At 34.6% G+C, this 24,060-nt stretch overlaps 1 protein-coding gene across 4 annotated transcripts in view; it reads left to right on the forward strand.

Annotated features, from left to right (window-relative positions):
* Nucleotides 1-24,060, forward strand: part of LOC127868547 (disks large homolog 5-like) — a 98,459-nt gene that overhangs the window by 9,953 nt on the left and 64,446 nt on the right. For all 4 annotated transcript variants that reach the window (XM_052410394.1, XM_052410393.1, XM_052410395.1 and 1 more), the window contains exon 2: nucleotides 23,745-23,810. In XM_052410394.1, coding sequence (XP_052266354.1) covers nucleotides 23,745-23,810 — 66 coding nt within the window. The remainder of the gene's footprint in view (nucleotides 1-23,744; nucleotides 23,811-24,060) is intronic.

A 24,060-nucleotide genomic window follows, 5' to 3' on the forward strand; every position in this document is an offset into this window, starting at 1 on the left:
ATGTTTATCTTGATGAAATCTGGGTTGGGATTGTATTTGGGTCATCTGGGGTCAAAAACTAGGTCACTCAGTCAAAACCTAGGTCACTAGGTCAAAACAAGGTCACTAGGTCAAATAATAGAAAAACCGTGTGAAGACAATAGAGGTCGCAGTTTTCATCCAATCTTTATGAAATTTGGTCAGAATGTTTATCTGAAGAAATCTGGGTTGGGATTGTATTTGGGTCATCTGGGGTCAAAAACTAGGTCACTAGGTCAAATAATAGAAAAAACGTCAACAATTTGTTTGTGTAGACAGTAGAGGTCACAGTTTTCATCCAATCTTTATGAAATTTGGTCAGAATGCTTATCTTCATAAAATCTGGGTTGGGATTGTATTTGGGTTATATTGGGCAAAAACTACATCACTAGATTAAAAACTAGGCCACTAGGTCAAAAAAGTAGGTCACTAGGTCAAATAATAGAAAAACCTTGTGTAGACAATAGAGGTCGCAGTTTTCATCCAATCTTTATGAAATTTGGTCAGAATGTTTATCTTGATGAAATCTGGGTTGGGATTGTATTTGGGTCATCTGGGGTCAAAAACAAGGTCACTAGGTCAAATAATAGAAAAACCTTGTGTAGACAATAGAGGTCACACTTTTCATCCAATCTTTATGAAATTTGGTCAGAATGTTTGTCTTGATGATATCTGTGTTGGGATTGTATTTGGGTCACCTGGGGTCAAAAACTAGGTCAAATGGTCAAATATTAGAAAAACCTTGTGTAGACAATAGAGGTCACAGTTTTCATCCAATCTTTATGAAATTTGGTCAGACTGTTTATCTTGATGAAATCTGGGTTGGGATTGTATTTGGGTCATCTGGGGTTAAAAACTAGGTCACTAGGTCAAATAAAAGAAAAACCTTGTGTAGACAATAGAGGTCACAGTTTTCATCCAATCTTTAGGGAATTTGGTCAGACTGTTTATCTTGATAACATCTGGATTGGTATTGTATTTGGGTCATCTGGGGTCAGAAACTAAGTCACTAGGTCAAATCATAGAACACCCTTGTGTAGACAATAGAGGTCACAGTTTTCATCAGATGTTAATTAAATATTGTCAGAATGTTTGTCTTGTTAAAATTTGTGTTGGGATTGAATTTGGGTCATCTAGGGTCAAAAACTAGGTCACTAGGTCAAATTTAAAAACAACTTTTGTAGACAGTAGAGGTCACAGTTTTCATCCAAACTTAAATAAATTTGGCCAGTATGTTGATCTTGATTTCTTATTAAGGATTGCAAGTAGGTCAATCAATAAGAAATTTCGGCCAATCAGCGCCATCGTTTTAAAAGTGCATCAAACAATAAAAACGCCGCTTTTTAACAGCGTTAGGCCCATCCATTGTATAGTACTGCGTCTTTTTAACGCTTCTTATAAAGGTTAGTTATTTTTAAACCAATAGATTTTTATTAAGGCACCGCACCAACACTGCGAAGTTTTCTATTTATATCAATGGTACAGCCCAGTAAAATCGGGCTGTCCATTTTATGGCCGTTTTCGACCTTTTTATGCAGAGTTTTATGTTAAGCAGTGTGCTCGGGCAATGGTTTATAACCGAAGTCCCAAGGGTAAACAATCCCATTAGTCAGTTAAACTTGATGAAATCTGGGTTGGGATTGTATTTGGGTCATCTGTGGTCAAAAACTATGTCACTAGGTCAAATCATAGAAAAACCATGTGTAGACAAGAGAGGTCATAGTTTTCATCTGATCTTAATGAAGTATGGTCAGAATGTTTATCTTTATAATATCTGATTTTGAATCATATATGGGTCATCTGGGGTCAAAAATTAGGTCACCAGGCAAATTCTAGTAAAACCTTGTGTAGATGAAAGAGGTCACAGTTTTCATCACGTCTTAATGACATTTTGTCAGAATGTATTAATTAATGAAATCTTTCTTGGGATTGTATATGAGTCTGATAGAATTTAAGTTGATGAAGCAAGGTAAGTCAGGTGTGCGATTCAGGGCCATCATGACCCTCTTGTTATAATTTAAAATGATACAGAAATATAATGTGAAAACATATTTATTTTTTTTCATTCAATTCAGTGCAATACTATGGAAAGTTCTGTTTTATTTAACAGCTGTAACCAAAATTTTTAACTGACCTGACTGTTTATAATAATGTTTAAGGTAAAACAATTAAAAATTAAAACTAAAACAAAAAAAAAAAGGTATTTGATAAAACCACATGTTTGAAAATTGTTCTGAAAAATCCCCCCTTATTTTAAAAATGAAGGGGGAATTTTCCCCTCTTTTTTTGAATTTCAAGAATAGGCACTGACATTTACACAATAGTGTTAAAAGTTCTGTGGGCTTTTTAAGCTGCATCCAATTCTGTGCAGTGCTTTTCATTGTTGTATTTAAAGTGAGATTGAGTGAACTTCAATCACAAGTCACTAATATAACAGCACACTTTGAATGTGTTATGATCTTATCAGATTTTCAATGCTAATTATTCTGTTGACTTAGTTTTGTAAACACATTTGTTTTTTGGTATAAACACGCTTTGTTTAAATGTAAGAGCTCTTATCAGAAACCACAGTGTGAAATCTAAGAAAAAGTTGTTTTTAACTAGACCCAATTTTCTCTTTGTCCATGTTATGGTCTATCACTTTCGTTATACACCTCTGATTATACAAATGCGCTTTGATGGTGCATGCGCAATATTTAACAAAAACACTGTGGTTTATTTTGATTATTTAAATAATGTGCAATTAAAGGGGCCTTTTCACAGATTTTGGCATATTTTGAAGTTTGTCATTAAATGCTTTATATTGATAAATGTAAACATTTGATCTTAAAAGCTCCAGTAAAAAATCAAGAATAAAATTTAAAAAAAGGAAAAAAAAGTAGTCGATACTAGGGCTCGAACCAGTGACCCCCGACCTCCTGGAATTAGTCTGAAGTAAAAACGCAGTAGCCCTCTCGGCTATTCCGCCGGGTTAAAGGGGCCTTTTCACAGATTTTGGCATTTTTTAACTTATTCATTAAATGCTTTATATTGATAAATGTAAACATTTGATCGTAAAAGCTCCAGTAAAAAATCAAGAATAAAATTAAAAAAAGGAAAAGAACATTGCCGGGAGCAGGTTTCGAACCAGTGACCCCTGGAGTCCTGCCAGAGTCCTAAAGTAAAAACGCTTTAGCCTACTGAGCTATTCCGCCGAGTATACATATTCTCGTAATTTATACCTTATATAAGCAATCTTCGTAGTTTCACAAAATTTAACGACAAAAACAGAACTCTCCAAATTATTCAATCCTTTCGCGTTGCAACGCTTTATAATTTTTAGGTTTTAAAATCGTCAAAAGATGCATATAATGGCTATATTAGAGCATGGTTAATGTTCAGTATTACTGTTTCCTCACAAATATCATAACCAAAACGAAAATTTGCGAATCTGAAACAACTTTTTTCAATTTTGTCAATTTACCAAAGCGTGAAAAGATCCCTTTAACACAGATTAAGTATTTTATACCTTATATAAGCAATCTTTGTAGTTCCGTAAATTTTAACGACAACAGAACTCTCCAAATTATTCAATCTTTCGCGTTGCAACGCTTTATAATTTTTAGGTTTTCAAACCGTCAAAAGATACATATAATGGCTATATTGGACTATGATAAATGTTCAGTAATAGTGTTTGCTCACAAATATCATAACTAAAACGAAAATTTGCGAATCTGAAACAATGTTGTCAATTTTGTCAATTTACCAAACTATGAAAAGATCCCTTTAAGGTCATTTATCATCGCTATTGTTTTAAATAAGTAAATAATAATAACAATTGTTTTAACTATTATCTGGTCATTGTGAAATTAATTAAATAAATTTATTTCAAAAGAACTGTCTGGTTAATAGAAAAAGAGAGCAAAATTTAATTTCCATGCTATTGATATTTTAAATCAGACTTTGAAATAAAATTGATGCAAATTTTATAACTAATAACTACCTATTGAGATCATCTGCATGTTACATGTGATTGTACTCCTTTGCAGCCCTTTTAGCTCACCTCAATGTGCTCATGGTGAGCTTTTGTAATCGCCATTTGTCTGTCGTGTTTTGTGCATTGTGCGGCATCAACATTTGCCTAGTAAACACTCTAGAGGCCACATCTTCATGAAATTTGGTCAGAAAATTTGTTCCAATGATATCTTAGACGAGATGGAAAAATGGTCTGGTTGGTTAAAAACATGGCCGCCAGGGGGTGGAGCATGTTTCCTTGTATGGCTGTAGTAAAAACTTGTGAACTCTCTAAAAGTCACATTAATTTTTCAATCATCATTACACTTGGTCAGACCATTTGGTTTAATGATATCTTGGATTGGTTCGAAAAAACTTCCGGTTGGTTAAAAAACATGGCCACCAGGGTCGGTGAATTTATATGGCTGGAGTAAAAGCTTGTTAGCAATCTAGCAGTTACATTTATAGTTCACTCTTCATGAAACTTAGTTAGAACAGTTGTTCTTATGATATCTTGGGGCTGCACAGTACAGGTCAGTGCCTTTGTATCTAAGGTGAGCGACTGGGCCTTTCAGGCCCTCTTGTTGAAGATTGTAGTCCGCAAAAGCCACAATCATGGTAGCTGTGTTTACATTAGTTGGAGATCAAATGAAAATAGTTCATGTTTAACTCTAGAAAAACTTGATTTAGGATACAAAGTATTATTTACTTAGTGCAAGAACTCAGTAAGTTTCCAATCTTAAAAAACTATGGGGGGATATGCGAGGTTTTGTTGTAGAGAACATTATATATAAGAATATCTTATACAGATATGGGTTTGTTCTAGATTATTATATCTTTATAATGCAACACTTATGGACTTGTGGTCCATAGTATGTGATGTCATATGATTGACCTCGGCTAAGGTTTTGTTCAAATTTACATGCTACCAGTGAATATCGCATCATATTCAATGGCCCACTAGTAAATAATTGTATAATGTAGCATTGAGTTGAGCCGATGTACAAGTATCTTTAAGTTGGATGCAAGCTGTCACCTTAATCAATATCACATTCCTTAATCTGGATTTCCAATTAGTACTTTGTCAATGTGACTCATGAGACATTAAATAACCTAAAATACCAAGGGCATTTATTGCGGGGAATACCTTTTATGTCCAGTTGGAAGTACATTTGTATTTGTGCTTTGTTGCAGTATTAGAATTCTTAACCATATAAATGTGTTTAGTTCAAGACAGGGATTTATCCAGACTGAGAAAAATGGCACAGCTCTTTATAGTATAAAAGGGGCAGCGAAAAGAGTAAGGAACTGTATAACACTCTATAGGCCACATTTTAAGCTCACCTGACAACAACTTGCCCATCAGGAGTTTTAGAGAATGCCATTTTTTTCATGGTATGATATGATTTAAATAACATACTTTGATTTGATGATTTCACAACATTTGACCAACCAGAAGCCTTCTTTTTAGCCTAATTTAAAAACTCGGCTAAACCATTTGTTTCAATATGTGTCATAAGCATTGAACAACTGTTATTAAAAGTCCAATATGTTATGCAAACAGCACAAAATCAGATTACATCAATTAAGTTGTTTTGTGTGTCCGGTAAACCTTTGGGTCTCTTCTTTAATTGTAGCATGTTCCTTTTCTACAAATTTCCATTTCAGAGACTCAGTGTTCACATGTAAACCAAACTGCTACAATAACAGCAATGCACTGAAATAAAATAAAATTTTCAAAAACAATCTTGGTAATTGTTTTCACTACTTAAATATATTTTTATAATTATCAGGGTGTTAATTTGAGATGGGGTGTTGATTCGTAATTGTTTTCACTACTTAAATATATTTTTATTCCCCCGGTAGGGTAGCATATAGCAGTTGAACTGTCCCTCAGTCAGTGTGTCTGTCCGTCCGTCCGAAAAAAAACTTTAACATTGGCCATAACTTTTTAAATATTGAAGATAGCACCTTGATATTTGGCATGCATGTGTATCTCATGGAGTTGCATATTTGGAGTGGTAAATTTTTAAGGTGAACATCATCCTTCAAGGTCTAGGGTCGAAAAAACAAAGTCAAGGGAAGTAATAAGCTTTAAAGGGACATAGTTATCTGACCTGCCCATGTATATATTTTTGTTAAATAAATCAAAGCGGCGCAGTAGGCGGCATTGTGTTTTTGACAAACACATTGTGGTAAAAGGTCAAGGTCAAGGTCATCCTTTAAGGTCTATGGTAAAAAATACAGATTTAAGGGAAGTAATAAGCTTTAAAAAGGGAGAAAATTATTCAATATTGAACATAGCCACATCTCATGGAGCTGCACATTTTGAGTGGTGAATCTACAGTCACGCTAGTGGCTTTTAATTATTTGCTTCTAAAAATAGACATTTGTTACAGACAATTATTTTCAAGGGAAGTAATTTATATAATTATAAATCTCATATGATATATTTCCTTACCAAGAAGTGAAGTTCTTTTCACAGTTACTGTACAGATTTATTATTTTGATTATTTATAACCCAAATGATTGATTTGTCAAAGTTGTTTTTTTAATGATATAATTATAACTTCTTTGATGTTCATTACATACCTGTGGACTTATGTCCATAGATACATGATCAACTCTGGCTATGATCTCTTTTAAACCACAGGCCTTGGTTGTCAGTGATGTCTGACATGGTCATAATTGACTGTGAGACCCCCCCACCCCCCCCACCCCCACCCCCGGTTGGATTGGACAAAATTCAATGGAAGTAATAACCTTTAAAGGGAGATGATTTTTATACCTGCCATATGATAAATAGAAATTTTATTTCAATGCGGCGCAGTAGGGGGCATTGTATTTCTGACACACACATCTATGTTTATAATTATCAGGGTGTTAATTTGAGATTGGGTGTTGATTTGGAAGTTATTTACACAATTAGAACCATCAATAGACTTTGTTAATTCCTGAATTCGAAGGAAGGTTGTTTTTATCACCATTTGCAGTTTCTGCTAATTATCACCAAAATCGGGTGTAATTGATGCTGTTGATGTGATAGGTTAGGGTGTCACGTTTACAGATTTTGCTAAACGTTTAAATGAAATTAAATAAACAAAACGTTACCGTTTAAACAGTATCCCTATGTCCGTTTAAAACGCATCAATACCATCGCATTTCCAAATTGAAAATAGTAATTAATTCCGGAAGAATATTCAGTGCATAACTGCATATCCCATTCGCGCAATGACGTCATATTAAAACCATACAATATTATAAAATAGACCATCCGTATCACCACATGTGTACTCTTCATTATATAAAAACAATTTAAAAAACGTCGAAAATAATGTAAAATCGATGAAAACAACTGTTTCAGAAAACGACACTCCGAAAGAAATGCACATATTTTGCACATGAAATACAATGTGCATATCGTTTGACCGCATAAAAATGAATAACAAGTTAACTAGCAAAAACGTAATCATACGCCATGTTTTTTTTGTTGCCAAGTCAGACAGTAGCGAAGATTTTCCGTTTGCTTCTGTTCATGTCTGTGCCATCCGCTAACCAATCAGAAATAAATTACTGCCGAATTCGGTAGCCCGGATTTACCGCAAGTACCCGGATTTCGCAGATCGTCATCGATATACTTCTTACGGCTTTTCGGCTACGTTATTTGCACCCCGATATTTAATATATTGATATTGGCTGTTGTTTAAACGTTTACTGCTTGGTAAACGTTTTTTAGCAAAACACGAAACGCGACCGTTTAAACGTGACACCCTTAGTGATAGGAGACAAAGAAGTGCTGCAGTGATGCTTGACGATGCCCCATAGCAAACAAATATTTGTTGATGTTCAAGCAGTGTGGGCTATTTTGTCTTTTCGCTTTTCGTTTGCTTGTATTGATTTGGTGCTTTCTACTCGTCCAGTCTTACCGGTACTTTTTTTTCCCTGTATTTCCTTGGTTTTTATGTTGATGTTTTCTTGGCTTGAATATAAAAAAGAATAAACTGAGAACTGTGTGTGGTTGTAAATAATTTAATGAAGCATGTAATAAAGTGCTTTTAACAGGCTGTTTTACATCCCTCAGAACAATGTGGAGGTTGTTTTTATGTGTGGGGGTTTGCAGAATGGGAGAGTGGGAAAAGCCAGAGTAATGCTATCCGTTTTTTGTTATCAACAGGCGGCATGGTATAAAGACCAGTTGCAGATACATCTCTTGTAAACTGGAGAAAAATGAACATGGACCAGAAAAATTGTACAGAATATGTTCACTAGGCATTTTTATTGCATGATAAAATGACATTAATCAAGAGTTCCAATTTCTGTTGGCTGTGGCATGTAAATTGATGATGTAATGCTTTAAACGACTCATATACCTGGTTTGATGTTTGTTAAAAGTGGGTCATGTACCACCAATAAATCTATTGAAACTGGATCTATTTGAAAACAAACATGCTGTATTCTGGCAAATGATGTTATGTGTTATTGTGTAATGTGTTGATTGCAAAATATCAAGAACTAAACAAAAATGGAATATCAGCTGTAATTCGATCGAATCATTGCTTTACGGTTTACTCAATAATATTTATACTGGTGAGTCTTTATAATTATTATATACTGTGAAGTCATTCCTAAAATTCTCTTACTGCTGACTGGATTTCATCCATAGCTTAATGACCTTACCTTGTAGGTGATCATAAAGTCAGGAACTTCGGGTGTGACCAATTTAGGCAGATTTATGGTCCTTTAAAGCAAGCGCGCTCTAACTGACTAGTGGATTTGTCTGTTTCCTAGCGTTTGTTGTTCAGGCATCAGTCTGTTTTGCGTGTCAAATTGTATAATTGATTCATAGATCTTATAGGTATTTAATAAACAAGTTACGAAATAAGCGTAAAGTTATGCCATGGGACCCTTAAATCTATTAAATTATTTTGGAATGAACGAAGTATCTTATTGTGTGCATCATTTATGTTCTCCCTCTGTAAGAATCTGTCAAGCAAGAATACAAATCATAAGAGTTTGACTGCAATCAGTGGCTAATGCAGCATGATTAGTTCTCCATGTTGTGAGACAGGCACTGCAATATTTCTGCTATACTGTGACACTCAAGAATGAATTAGATTAATAATAAAGATCTTGCATGATCTGTACAATCATTTGATCAAATAAAAGCTTTATGAACTTAACAAGACTGAGAACAAGTTTCTTCACTTACTGGCCTTGTCAGATGCATAATCAGTGTGTGTGTTCCTTGTGCTGGATATCCATTGCATGGCCTGGTCTGGGTTGACTAGGTGTATCTCAAGGTCTTCGGTCTATTTAAAACTTAATTGAGTGTTGATGTATGGGTCTATAAATACAGACTGGAAAAGTGAAATGTTATCATCATGCAAATGTCACTCAATAGAAATTCAAACAAGTGACTTCTTTGTGTAAGGAGTTTGAGAAAAGCTTTTTGGTCGCATACATGTATGTCCTGTGATTAAATCATAATTGAAGTAACAGTGGACCAATTTTGTTTATACATGCACAAGTTATATTCATAGTGTTTGCATTTTTTTTTCAAAGTAATTGATTGACAGTTGTACTTTCCACATAAGTTTTTTGTGACTTTATATGCCTTTCCTTTGAAATGTTTTATGCTTAGATCTTCTTTTGAACAAATTTTAAATTAATATATTTTAAATTTAAGATGTTAAGCTTGTTTAACTAATGTCCATGATTATGTTCAAGTTGCATCTATGGACAAAGGGAAAAAATTACTGGCTTAATTATGATTCACAATAAAAAATAAATCATGCTTTATTGTCTCAATATATTGAATTGGGATACATTTTTTATTTGATTGTTATTTCTGAAAAAATTGGCTCATGATTACTGGTCATATTTCAAGTACTTCACTCAAATAGTATGCATTTCTCTAAAAGTTACAATGTACAATTTAGTGCAAGCCTTTGTGCCCATTAAATTAGGTTTTGCCAGTAATTGATATTGTTTTGTTTTGTCCCCACTCTGCTTCAAAACTGGCACTGAATATGTTAATGAATACTGCAGTAAATTAAGCTGTCCAACACTCTGGATTGAGGGTATCCATTCACGCCTAGATTGAGTGATATTGTCAGACAAACTGGCAAGTGCATTGACCCCCACAACGGAGCATTTAAGCCTGATTATACATCAATTCTGTGTTGTGTTAACATAAGACTTCCATCTGAAAGGTTGACATATTATGTTTCGTTGTTAATTATCACATTGAATGGGCAGATATTGTATATGACTGCTGATCGACATGGTTGATTATTTTTTACACCTTCTTGGTTAACTAGGTTGCATTTGTAATCTCTCTATGGTTTTAGGGTGAAAAGGGCGTTGAACCTTTATGTCAAGGCTGGCAAGGCAATATAAGGTCATTAATTTTCAGGTGCAAGTTTTTGGTCTGTTATGCATTTATAGTCAGTCATGGAAGAGCAGGTCATGTCCTTATTATTGATTTTAGTGATTTTTGTGCTAATGATGACCTCTTGTACAATTTAATACTGTCTGGTACAACCAGGTGGATATTTTGCCTTTGGTAGAATTGGCTCAGTAAATCTACACATGTACTTATTAAATATTTAGGAAGAAAATTCCACTGGAATAGTTTCAACTCATCAACCTGACCTTTACACGAGTACATGACAAATTGATTATGAGAAATGTATTACAAATTCATTTTGATGAAAACATACCAACATACATGTATCTATCCGTTTCTTTGTCTGTCCCTGTCTCTGTCTGTCCTTGTCTCTGTCTGTCCATGTCTCTGTCTGTGTATCTGTATCTTTGTGTCTCTGTCTGTTCGTCTGTCTGTATGTACGTCTGTCAGTTCATAGACTCAAACTAGCCCAAAAGCGTTCTCCTAAACTTTTCAACATTAAAATATGTTGGTATTTTTTCTTACGATAAGTGCATGGACAGTTTTTATCATTCCACATTAAAAATTACAAAAGTTTTCCCTTTATTTAACTTAGACATTCTATAATATAATGCTGCATATTGTGATATGTAGTGTCAGAGGGTATTCTAACATGACAGTCCAAGACTAACCTTTGAAATCCATTCTTTCACAATAATGTTGTTCAATAATTGTATTGTGTTTTATAGCATGATTGAGGATTTGATATATATTTCTTGATACAGTAACAAGAACGTTTGAGCTGCAGAGGATCTAGTCATGCGTAATCCATATGTGATTTACAACTTGATAACAGTGTGATAAATTTATCTGGAAGAGAATACCATTTTATTTTTAGAAAGTTCTTTACTCCATTTTATGTACAGAAGATGTCAGTGATTGTATTGATAGGGCAAATAAAAAAAACCATTTTAAATAAGGTAACAAAATCATGACATTCTAGAACTGGCTCACCCCACAGGGCTATAGATAATTTTTTGGGTAATTGGGTTTTTCACCCCCTGTTTTGACAACAATAGGGTTTTTGTAAATTCAATAGATTTTAGCAAAAAATTTAACCCCCTACTGTTGAGCTTAATTGGGTTTTTTCACCCCCGTTTTTTTTTAAACTCAATTGGGTAATTTAGGGAATGACATATATAATATAATAAAAATCTACTAAGATTACTATATTATCATGTGCATGTGAAAAATAAATATAGCAACATTAGTTAGTTTTAATTTACTTTTCATGTTTGTGCATAATGTACATTTTATAACTCCACTTTCCATATCAATCACCAGCCACGGGTGTTTGTTTCGCCACTTTTTAAAAGTTTTTTCACTTACACTACCCATAACGTGTTTTTTTGGGTTTAACAACCTCATTCAAAATCTCCGATAATAACGGGCGAACTAAATTCTCGGGAGAAATGATCACATCTTTCAACAGATCGTTCAGCAAAGCAGCACAGAAGCTTTCGGTTTCCCCAATATTCTGGCGTAAATACCTGTCTTTGATGTTTGTTTGTGTGACGATTCTCTTTCTACGGCCACGAGTGGCCATTTTGATATTTTAAGAAAATGAAAGTAGAAATCGGACGGGTCTACGAATAATTACAGTAATTTACCCCAAAGGTTGATAACCGCTGGAAAGACTGCCTTCTTTTCTTCATAGGACAGCATATAAACTATTCGGTACATTTTTGTATGGGAAATAACCAGTCTTAAAAAATACGCCCGGTGTTTGTAAGAATTGCGTTTCGTGACGCAAGGTTTTTTACGGGAATTACGTTATTAAATTTATATTTGCGTTTTTGTACGCTTGATTTTGAATTCAATTACGTTTTTGGTTATTTTAATTGCGTAATAACGCACATACGCTTGTTATCTATAGCCCTGCCCCAATAGACCATTTCACTCCGAGTAGTCACAAACATTTACGCTTTCAGCCGATAAGATTCCGAACAGGTAACTGGCTGACCAATGAAATGCTGGTGTAAACATGTACAATTAATCTATTAATAGTAGCAATATTTATAAATTCATGGCGAATATTTTACTAATAAATAGAGAATACACAGAAGAAAATGCTGCACATGTGCCATGGGAAAAGATGCAAGAATATGGGTGGTGATGGAAATGATGTTAATAGAGAATATTATGTGAATTTCGGATAAAGATCAAGTTTATCATGCGAGGCTTAGAACCAATGTACCAGCGCGAGGCTTGCTGAGCGGTAACATGGTTCGAGCCTAGCATGATAAACTTGATCTTTATCCAAAACTCACATAATATTCTATTTATTTTATTATTTCCTCCTCATTCCCAGTAATAATTATCAAATATCGCATTTTTGGACGATTTTCAGTTTCCGTAGTTGACAAAAACAGATTCTCTCTTTTTTTGGAAAAACCCAATTCTGATCTAAAAATAGCGATTTTATAAACCTCAAGTTTATACGATCATTGTAAAAAGCTCGTATGTTGCAGAAACTTCTTTGATTGAACGAAAGTCCGAATGTATTTTGAGAACTTACCGTAAATCCACGAATATAATGCGCCCTCGTGCATACTACGCACCCCCGAGTTTGGTCAAAATTAATCGGTAAAAATTGAAAATCCGAGTAAAATACGCACTAAAAAAATCAGTGTCCGAAACGGTCATTCCGGAAAAAATGTGTCAATATTTTTTGTGTTGTGAAAATAGCAAATCAATTTGGTGTTGTCAACTATCTGTTTTACAGCAATACCCCAGTATATTGATCGGGATGTTTTACAGTGCTGTTGTTATGACAGTTGCATAATTAATATCTCTGTCTATTGTTTATATTACCATCGATTGTTACCGATAACACACCGGCCCCTTGCTGACATCTGGGTCAAGCAGTCATAATTACAAAAGAAAGAAGCAGAGACGCTGTTTTTTGTTTTCACATTTAATTCAATTTGACAATATTTGGGACAATAATAATTATAATAATAATAAAGTAATATGAAGACACAATGGTTACTTCTGTTTTTATAGTTGTCTAGATGAATTTCTTTTTCGAAGTGTTACAAACTCGATACTTTAATATAACTTAAAATACAATTAAACCTCTCGTGTTTTTCATGATCTCTTTAATTGAAATACGCTGCTGTCATTAAGGCTAGTTTGGGAGTAATCAGCAGACAGGTGTTATAGACTCTATTAGCATCATAAAACTACTTATTTAATTACCACTCTTTATTTCAGATATGGTAAATATGCGGTAGAAAGATAAATAGTGGTCAGCTAAGAAATATTTATTTACGGGTATTGTCAGTGTTTTTTTTTTCATTTGCTAATCTCTTTATACGACTTAGCGTCCAGTCGCTATTTTGTAGGCAGACGACGATATTAACTGTGTATTCAAAGTATACAGTGTCTGCACATGAATGGCCCAATATTATCCGATAGCTCCTCCCGTTCTCATGTTTCATTCGACAACGTCATTTCATGTGTAAGCGAACTCAATGTTGATTGGCCAGCTACCATGCGCACTTCAATAACAATAAGGTCAAGCGATGTCTCATAATCGGGTACAGAACGGGTTTCGTTTACGGTTCGAATTGCGAACACTTTCATTAAAACAAAGAGACAAATATAGAAAACCAGTCTGATATAAATGGCGGATGTTTTCAATGAAATTTTACTAGATTTTCGCATTTTCACAAATAAGATTTTTATTGAGCCAAATTCTCAATATTTTAGCAAATGACTCAATTGGCGAACGACTGCGCGAGCCCTGTTGCACCCCTTCGATGTAATGGTGTAGTTCAAAATGGCTGCCGCGAAGTAAATAACAGCGATTAAGTTGAAAATTTGCACAGGAAAATTTTTGTTCTGCTCTAAACTCGTATATTATACGCACCCCCTACTTGAAGAAAAAATTGGCAGGTAAAAAAGTGTGTATTATATTCGTACATTTACAGTAACTAATTATTGATGTTATATTAATTTTTTTTTAAGTGATTGCGGCAAACTACAGATTGAAAAGGGATTGTTTATTTCAACAAAGGAAACGGTAGAAAAAGGGCGAAGCAGACGCCATGCTGATTTAATGTAAACATAATACACCAGAATTTGATTGGTTAGCGTGGTCAGCTGATAGAAGGTAGAATTCCAATTTCTGCGAATATTGCCGATCTCCTGGTGAAATGGGCTATGGAATGGAGCACCCCAGCTTTCAACATCCCTGTGTTCAGTGTTATAGAGTACATAGGAGCTGGTTCAATGCCCTGTATCTCATACCTGTGTTCAGATGTAAAAGCAATGTACCTAATCTTAAAATACTATTTTTAGACATTCAGATTGAAGAACACATTTACAAAATACTTATTCTTAACTTCATTAAATTGTCAGTGCAGAAAGTTCGTAAGCTTTTATATGCTCTCTAGTGTAGAGCATCAATTTTATGATCAGGTCTATTTGCAATAAAATGGTTATTGCAAACAAACTATGGTTCTTGAAGTTACCATTAATGCCTCAAATGTTGAAAGGACTCATGGTGTTCAGTTTATTGCTTGGTAAATGAAACCAATTTTACTAATGCACTGGAGTTGTAATCTAACCAATTTGTAAAACCTCAGTTAACGGGCTTAAGGGAGGCAATCCATTGTTAGCTAATACGAGCTTAATACAGAGTTATCTGTAACATGTAGGAAATGCACTGTCTAAAGGAAGACAGTGTATTAGTTAGAAGAGATTTTGAAAATATGATATGCATATAGGCATCTGGTTATGTTAAGCAGGGAAATTATGGCATACTCTGTCAGAAAGTTGCTGTATGTTGAAGTTGCATGGTTTTGTTTACCATGCCATCTGTTTATATAATGGTGAAGTTGAGAATATGCAAAAATATTAACTAACAATATTAACATATTTATATTTTCCATTTGCAAATGGTTTTGGCATTCATCTACACAGAGGTTGGTCGAAGGTTCAAGTCTTGCAGTGGGCATGATCTAACGTTGTTGCCTGCCCAGCCACTTAATGAAATTGACAGGTATCGAATACCTTCCTTCCAAGTTCAGGGAATATTTCATGTCTGTAAATAAAGGTGTCCTCTGATTGGTGTCAATATTATACTAAAGTAACACTTTACCATACCTTTATTTTTAAATCCAGTGGCCCGTTTCAGAAATAATTATGCACAGTCTTGGCTGTGGTAAATTAGTTTTATGGCCTAGCCCAATTGTACATTATACATGGAGATTTATACAGCCTCATGCAAGTTTGACTTCTGGTGTGATTATAAACCTGAAGCATGGAATTCAAAATACCAATATTTATTAAACATTATGTTTGCAGTCAAATGTCCATTGTTAGTTGTATTTGCTAGTCCTTTTATTATGGTCAGAACTTGATCTCTCTGCTTTAATTGTGGATTAATTAATGTTAATTTAAGAAATGCCCTCCCCTCATACGGAAGCCTTCGAAGTCAAGGTGTATTTTGTTTTTCATATTTGCATGTGTCTGTGCGTCAAAGTACTTAATATCACTTATAATTATATTCTTTATCTCTGTAAATTCTATTCCTGTCATTCTTCCAGTATGTACAGGATCAAAACAAGAACAAGCAAACTGTGTATGTTTTAATTTTGTCTGATTTGTGAGGTTATAAGCATACAACCTTCAATGTTATTAAACATGTTTTTAGAAAAGTAAGTTTTATTTTATTTATGCCTACTATAAATAGGTGTTTTTTATGGCCAGATATACATTTTATGGTGAGTTATAAATCTAAAAGATCTGATAAGGTTTCGTAATTGCAACTTTCCCCACCCATATCTCTTACAGTATGCATAATTATACAGTATGAGTATTAAAAGTAGGTACATTGCTGTTCATTGAGCCATGACTTTGCCTGGGGTGTCTTGTAACAGTTTTCGGAAGGAAAATGTGTAAAATTTACAGTAAATACTATATATGTCAAGCAAGATAGATACAGTAATATAGGACACAGTCATTTGGATGTTATACAAATTTTAATGTTCTTCATATAATTTATTGAAAAGTGACAATACTGGATTTTGTAGAAGTGTTTCCTTCAATGTGATATTTAAATGTTTGTTGTTCCCAGGTTAGTGTTCTGATGGTTTATGTCACTGCAGATTATTTTCAGTTTAAATTTGTTATATTGTGGTGTTCTGCAGATATTTGGTAGTGATAATTATGTGATTATCTGTCAGATGAATCACACTGTGCTCATGCAATTATTTGGAGCATTTTGATGTTGTATAATCAGAACATCAGATTTTTAGCATAGGTGCAACGCACCTATGCTTAAGGTATATACGACATTTTGAAAACACACATCGAATGGTTGTCCATTTTGAAGCCTTACCTGATCAAAAATCAGACGAAATATCTTTTTAATTTAGTTTATGGTAATTCTTACTCTTTTTTTTTTGAAACGTTTTTCTTACGTTTTCTTCCAAGAATATTGCTGACACCGTTTTTAGTGAATTTTTCTAAGACCGTTTTACGTGAAAAAACCTTCTAAGAAACTAAAACAAATTTCGTTCGTAAAACAATTCTGTTATTGTTGATAGTGACCTCGCACCTAATTTCTATTTCCTTTGTTTACTGTTCTGTGAGAGGTCAAATGTTTTCTGATTTATGACATGGATTCTGACCTGCCTTTCTATGGATTTGATGAAGTAGAGTTTGAAAATAATAGAGATGTGTTAATCGAAGTTAAAATGACTTACTTTTAGCCAGAAATTAACGTTACGAGTAGAGCTAACGGTTTAAATGTGGCATCGGATTTAATGGATTCGCGCGAATTCTGGACGAGTGTTGTGTCTGTAAAATATTAAATGGAAATCTGTAAATGTATCAAGTCGGAAAAGAAAACGGATGGTTGCATAATGGTATGCGTGAAATAAAGTAATTCTACGTATTTATTTTCATAGTTATGTCATTTTGTAACCATTCACATTCGTCACTATTTGGAATTCCCGTTTCTAAAAATAGAACATATTGGTAACAAGGGGGGCGACTCTTGATGTCAGCAATCGTTAAGGTTACAATATACTCAATAATCGAGTCATGAAGGCTGTACTCTCTAAACAAATCATCATATTTTCCTCGAAGGCATGTTATACACTTTATACTGTTGTTCTGGTTTTATCGTTTGGAGATATTGAGAAGGTAAGCATAGGTGTTCACTACTAAATCCCTGAAATAGGATAAAGTTGGAGATTAAAGTAAAAAATGGCACTGCAAAAGGTTACAATCCACTAGATTTTTTTTTTATTTGAGTCGAATTCTTTTTTGGTTTGAACATGAAATATCTGTTTTATTGCTTAAATCGATTAAGCTAAGAATGCCCGTCAAGAAAAGGTATGGTTATGGGGGTCTCTATGTGCAAAATGTTGTATTTATTTTTGCTCGAAGTTGTCGCTTTTATATCGAAACATATAAGGAAACTATTTAGTATATTTTGACCTTAACATTTACTTCAGCAGCATCTTCCCTGTATCTTGCAACTATGCTTTCAGCGCCATCGGCGCTCTCGTTGTATCAGGTGATAGTCTGAAGTTATGTGGTATCACTTAAGTAAATGTTTTGTAAAAGGGAAAAACTGAAACCACCATGGATGTCTGTCAGTTTAACCATCCATCTGTCTGTCTGTCTGTTCGTCCATCCGTCCGTCTGTCCGTCTGTCTGTGTATAGACTCAAAGTAGTTGTCTGAAGGCGTTCTCCTACACTTTTCAATTTGTAGCATTTAAACTTGCAGGCGTTTTTATGCCCCCTTTCGAAGAAAAGGGGGAATATAGTGATCAGACTGTCCGTCTGGCTGTCTGTCCATCTGTCTGTCTGTCCGTCCGTCTTTCCGTCATACTTTGCGTTTAGGTTTTGAAAAATGCTCATAACTTCTATGTCCCTTGAGATATAGCCTTCATATTTGGTATGCATGTGTATATGGACAAGGCCTTTCCATACGCTCAAATTTTTTTACCCCTGTGACCTTGACCTTGAACTTAGGGTCCGCCTTTAGGTTTCGAAATCTGCGCTTAGGTTTCGAAAAATGCTCATAACTTCTATGTCCCTTGAGATATAACCTTCATATTTGGTATGCATGTGTATATAGACAAGGCCTTTCCATACGTACACAATTTTTACCCCTGTGACCTTGACCTTGAACTAAGGGTCCGCGTTTAGGTTTCAAAATCTGCATTTAGGTTTCGAAAAGTGTTCATAACTTCTATGTCCCTTGAGATATAACTTTCATATTTGGTATGCATGTGTATATGGACAAGGCCTTTTTATACGCATAAAAATTTTGACCCTTGTGACCTTGACCTTGAACTTAGGGACCGCGTTTAGGTTTCAAAATCTGCGTTTAGGTTTCGAAAAATGCTCATAACTTCTATGTCCCTTGAGATATAACCTTTATATTTGGTATGCATGTGTATATGGACAAGGCCTTTCCATACGCACAAATTTTTTTACCCGTGACCTTGACTTTGAAGTTAGGTCCGCGTTTAGGTTTCTATATCTGCGTTTTGGTTTTGAAAAATGCTCATAACTTCTATGTCCCTTGAGATATAACCTTCATATTTGGTATGCATGTGTATACGGACAATGCCTTTCCATACGCACACAAATTTTGACCCCTGTGACCTTGACCTTGAACTTAGGGTCCGCATTGAGGTTTCGAAATCTGCATTTAGGTTTCGAAAAAAGCTCATAACTTCTATCAAGCGTTTATAGGGGGCATAAGTCATCCTATGGCAGTGATTTTTTTGCTCAAATTTACAGCCGATTTTCGGCTGCTTCCCAAAGGTAAAAAAAACACGTTTTTTCCCAAAAATCTGACCAAAATTTCCCAAAAAAAGCCCAACATCCCAAAAAAAAAAAAAAAAAAAATTTTTTTTTTTTTTTTTTAGAAAGAAGTCTCATATAACTTAATTATGATTTCATAAATCTAGGTCTCAACAATATTTTTTAAACATCTTACAAAATATATAACTTGAATTTAGTCATTTTTGTCCATAAATCATTCCCAAACTTGCCACTTTTATTGATTAAAAAAATCCCAATTTGACCAGACTTCTTTTCTAGAAAACTCCCTGAATATGCACTTAAAAACAATATCACTTCTGTTACTTATAATCCTATTTATAATGCTTAATTTTTCCCAATTTCATGGTTTATCGCGCTATTTTTCCCAATTTCACGGTTAATCACGCTAATTTTCCCAATTCAAAAGGCACAGGCTGTAACAAATTAAAGCAAAAAAAATCACTGTATGGTGACAGCTCTTGTTTGTCATGATATTAAGTCATGCATTTGCAATTTTCGACAGGCTACGTAAAAATTAACAAAATTGTGTGTTTGTTGACCAATGTCATGACTGTTTTGGCAGATTTTAACGTGGAGTTTAAATTATGTAATTGATGTATTTTTATTAACCAGGTTTTCCGAAGGAAAAAACTGGTTATTAGATTGGCGAATGCGGGCGGGCTGGCTGGCTGGCGGGCGGGCGGAACAAGCTTGTCCGGGCCATAACTATGTCGTTCATTGTCAGATTTTAAAATCGTTTGGCACATTTGTTCACCATCATTGGATGGTGTGTCGCGCGAAATAATTACGTCGATATCTCCAAGATCAAGGTCACACTTTGAGTTCAAAGGTCAAAAATGGCCATAAATGAGCTTGTCCTGGCCATAACTATGTCATTCATTGTGAGATTTTAAAATCATTTGGCACATTTGTTCACCATCATGGGACGGTGTGTCGCACGAAAGAATCACGTCAATATCTCCAATGTCAAGGTCGCCACGACTAAAAATAGATTTAAAAAAAAAAAAAACTTACAAAGGGGGTTAATTTTGTTTGTTCATTTCAAAAGTTCAGTTTGAGTTTTCTCCCTTTATCAGATTTTTTTTTCACAATGAAAACCTGGTTTTGTGACAATTTTGTCCCTTGTTTTTCATAAAATGGTATTGCATATATTTGTTAACAAGTATTCAGTGCTTTCCACAGGCAATTTAACGGTCCCTCAGCGGGATGCTTGAATTTCAAAATCAGAGTCCGCAGGGCGCCTGAAATTTTCCAATCAGTGTATTCTGGCAGTTACTGCAGCTTAAGATCAAAACAATATCGACTTCGCCAAAAATTTTGAAAGCCAATTTACGATCCTTTGTCGCTTTACCCAATTAAAGCCCGCCTAAAGGCGAAGCGTCGTTGTATTAGAAAATCAATATTGGCCAATGAGAGCGCACGCTTTGTATGAGCAACAGAAGCAGGCAGGAAATACCTGCAGTTAAATCATGCGTCGTTGTATTAGAAAATCAATATTGGCCAATGAGAGCGCACGCTTTGTATGAGCAACAGAAGCAGGCAGGAAATACCTGCAGTTAAATCATGCAGACATACATGTAATGGTCACAGAAATCTTGGTCAATTACTAAGAAGACTGAAGATGGCAACCGGTCATAATCCTCTTGGACAACGTGAATTTCATGCATACCACTGTCAAAACATTTATTCGACTCGTAAAGTGTATAAACAAATCATCGTTGAATTCATTACGCAACTGTTAATAATTGTTGAAATCTCAAATGGGAATAATTAAATTTGTAATCTGAAACCCATTCCCGAAAGTCGATGTTGACACATTTTTAATCCGAAACACACTTGCTAATGTAAACATTACCGCGACGTTGAAATATTCTTGCTTCAAATAAGCAGTGTAAATTTATTTTGTGTAGACTGCTTTTCTCAATAAAAAGGGCGCACAAATTATGCAGCATGTACAACGTTGTGTCATTTGCATAGAAAGCGTGAGTGTTTACAGCGTTGTAACAAGCACACAACACGTCAGGGAATTGACGCATGTTCAGAGACAATATTTCATAAAATCTATAAATAGTCACTTATGCCAAAATTTATTTGATACTATATTTGTGTTGAAGAAATTATTGAGAGCTTTTATCGTAAATATTTACCAGAAAGTGCTTTAAACAAATGAAATAAATGGGATTATCGGATATTAAATAGAAACTTGAAAAGTAGCAAGTAAGTATGCAGTAATAGAGTCGGGTTGAAACGGATGTATTGAGGAATTGTTAGAGTCAGGATTTTACAATCTATGCAGGAAAGTTTTTAAACAATTAAAAAATATATCTTTTTAAATGACTGGGGGATTTTCTTCAAGAGTCATAGCGCACCAAATGACATCTTTTGACTCTGTTTTTAACGCACCACAGAACGTCAATTGACACGTTAAATTAAAAAAAAAAATCAACGTCTTTTCAGCCCCGTGGCGCCTGAAAAAATTCCTGTGGAAAGCACTGGTATTAAATTATTTTATAACATTTAGTTTTACCTTAATTGGGCCTTTCACATTCATTTATTAAAGTAATAAATGTTCAGGGATTTGACACAATTGCTTGGTTCTTTAAAAACAAACCTTCATTTTGTCTTAATCTTCAGTCTTTCAAAGAGCTATATTGGTATAATATCAACCGAGCATTAATTAATGTTTTCATATAGAGCTATTTACCCAATCCTATCCCTTGAACACTTCTTGTGGTTTAATTGGGAAAGTAAAATTGTGTTCACCTGGCATATGATCCAGCTTCTTGAAACCTTAATGACCTGGATCATAGTACTTACACTTATCAGGTGATTAGCTTTGATGCTTGTCTTCATTATAAAAACAACTTGTCATTAATTGAGTTTTCAGTATAAGTTCAGGCAAGTATTACAGTCTTTGGGTTTTGTAAATCCAGAAACAAGGAGAGTTCAGTTTTTTAAAGGTTGTATCTTATAACATTCTGTGTCAGATTCATTGTTCAACCCTGAACATTTTTTCGTATAACTTTACTGCATGGGGTCTTACCTTTTCTTGTTATATCTTGTTAAGATATTAAGACAAATTTTCAATACCATTATCAATTATATGCAGAAAAAAAATTAAACAGGCTAAAAGGGGTGATTTGTCTATAAATAAGTGATGCAAGCTTTAAACCCAGTGCTTTCATTGTGATAATATTATGAAAACAAATGTTTTATGAGTTAATTTTGCTGAAGACTTGAGTAGAAACCTTGTCAGGTCTACAGACAGGGTTTTTTTTTAGAAAAAGGGGAAGACGCTGGACGCTGGGTAAAAGGGGAAAATCGAGCGCGAAAGAGACATATTTGGGGAAAAAAAACAACTGTTCATTTCAAAGAGGAATGTCTCTGACCTTTTTGTTGTTAAACACATGAACAAGTATGATTTTAAAGTCAAAGTCCTAAATAAAGTTGCAGGTGAAGATCTAATAATGGGAAATGTTTTCAACTGGGGCCGGGGAACGATGTCAATATTATGATTTCAATTTCATAATGAATGGGTTGACGATCTAGATCTGCAACAGTATTGGACGGGAAAGGTGCGGCAGCTGCCGATTTTCTACTTTCACTTTCACAATAATCCGACAGTATTAATCGATGTTGATTGCATGTACCTCCGAATCCTGCTGGGTTTCAACGGTTTTTGATGATTCATTCTTAAAAAATGCGTCAACGCAATTAATATTTTCCGAGTCCGAACGATTTATTTTGTTCATGTATGAACGCCAATTGTGAGACTTTTTTCTGTTTTAACGTTTATATCTTGGCTTTCACATAACCCGGATGAAAATTCGACTGGTTTCCAGTATTAATTGACGAAACACCCTTCTCGCGCAAGACCGGAATCCAGTAAAATAGTCACATGATTAATACGATTAGTTGCCCGGTTTCCATGACGTAATTTAAGAGCTATATATAGAATCACTGGGATTCCCAGATTTGAGTGTTCGTCGGGAGAGAAAGAGAGAGAGAGCGAGATCGTTGTACATGGTACAAATTGGATAAGTGTCGACTTCCCAGAAGAAAAAAAACATTTCTTTGAGTGTAAAATATTATATTTTGGTAAAAAATTTGGAGGGGAAATGGTATTTTTAGGGGAAAAATTCTGGTAAATTCTTAGTAAAAAAAACCCCTGACAGATAATGTTAGTAGAGTTACTTTGTTTATTGTGTCGATTATTTATATTACCGCACTTGACCATGTATTACGCACAGTTTTAAATCCCCCAATATCAATTTAACAAGTTGGTACACGTTCTTAATAGATACGATGCTATTCTGAGTGCATTTGCAAAAATACTATAAATGGGGCATGTTTGTCATTTTAACCCTGGTGTGCATTATAGAAGGTTGCGTGTAATACATGCTTAAGTAAGGTATATTATATTCTTTGCACTTATTTTGTGTATAATTCAATGTTTGATAATTTTAGATGTAAGACCAGCGTCGATTGCCTCGGACTCGGAAGAAGATGTGCTCAGAAGATGCCATAGTTCAGGTAATAGTTCATAGCATATGTAATAGTTCAAAGAGTCAAGATTTTGTTCATAATTGTGGGGATTGTTCACTGTTGATATGATTGATTGTTTGTTATAACACCTAAAACAAAGTTTTGAATGATTGTGCATGTATATTGGGAGTCGTTTTTATACGCCCGTCTATGACGGGACGTATTATGGTATACCCCGCGTCTGTCCGTCCGTCCGTCTGTCCGTCCGTCCGTCTGTCCGTCCGTCCGTCCGTCTGTT

Source organism: Dreissena polymorpha, chromosome 2 (assembly GCF_020536995.1).
Source record: "Dreissena polymorpha isolate Duluth1 chromosome 2, UMN_Dpol_1.0, whole genome shotgun sequence".
Taxonomy (NCBI): Eukaryota; Metazoa; Mollusca; class Bivalvia; order Myida; family Dreissenidae; genus Dreissena; species Dreissena polymorpha.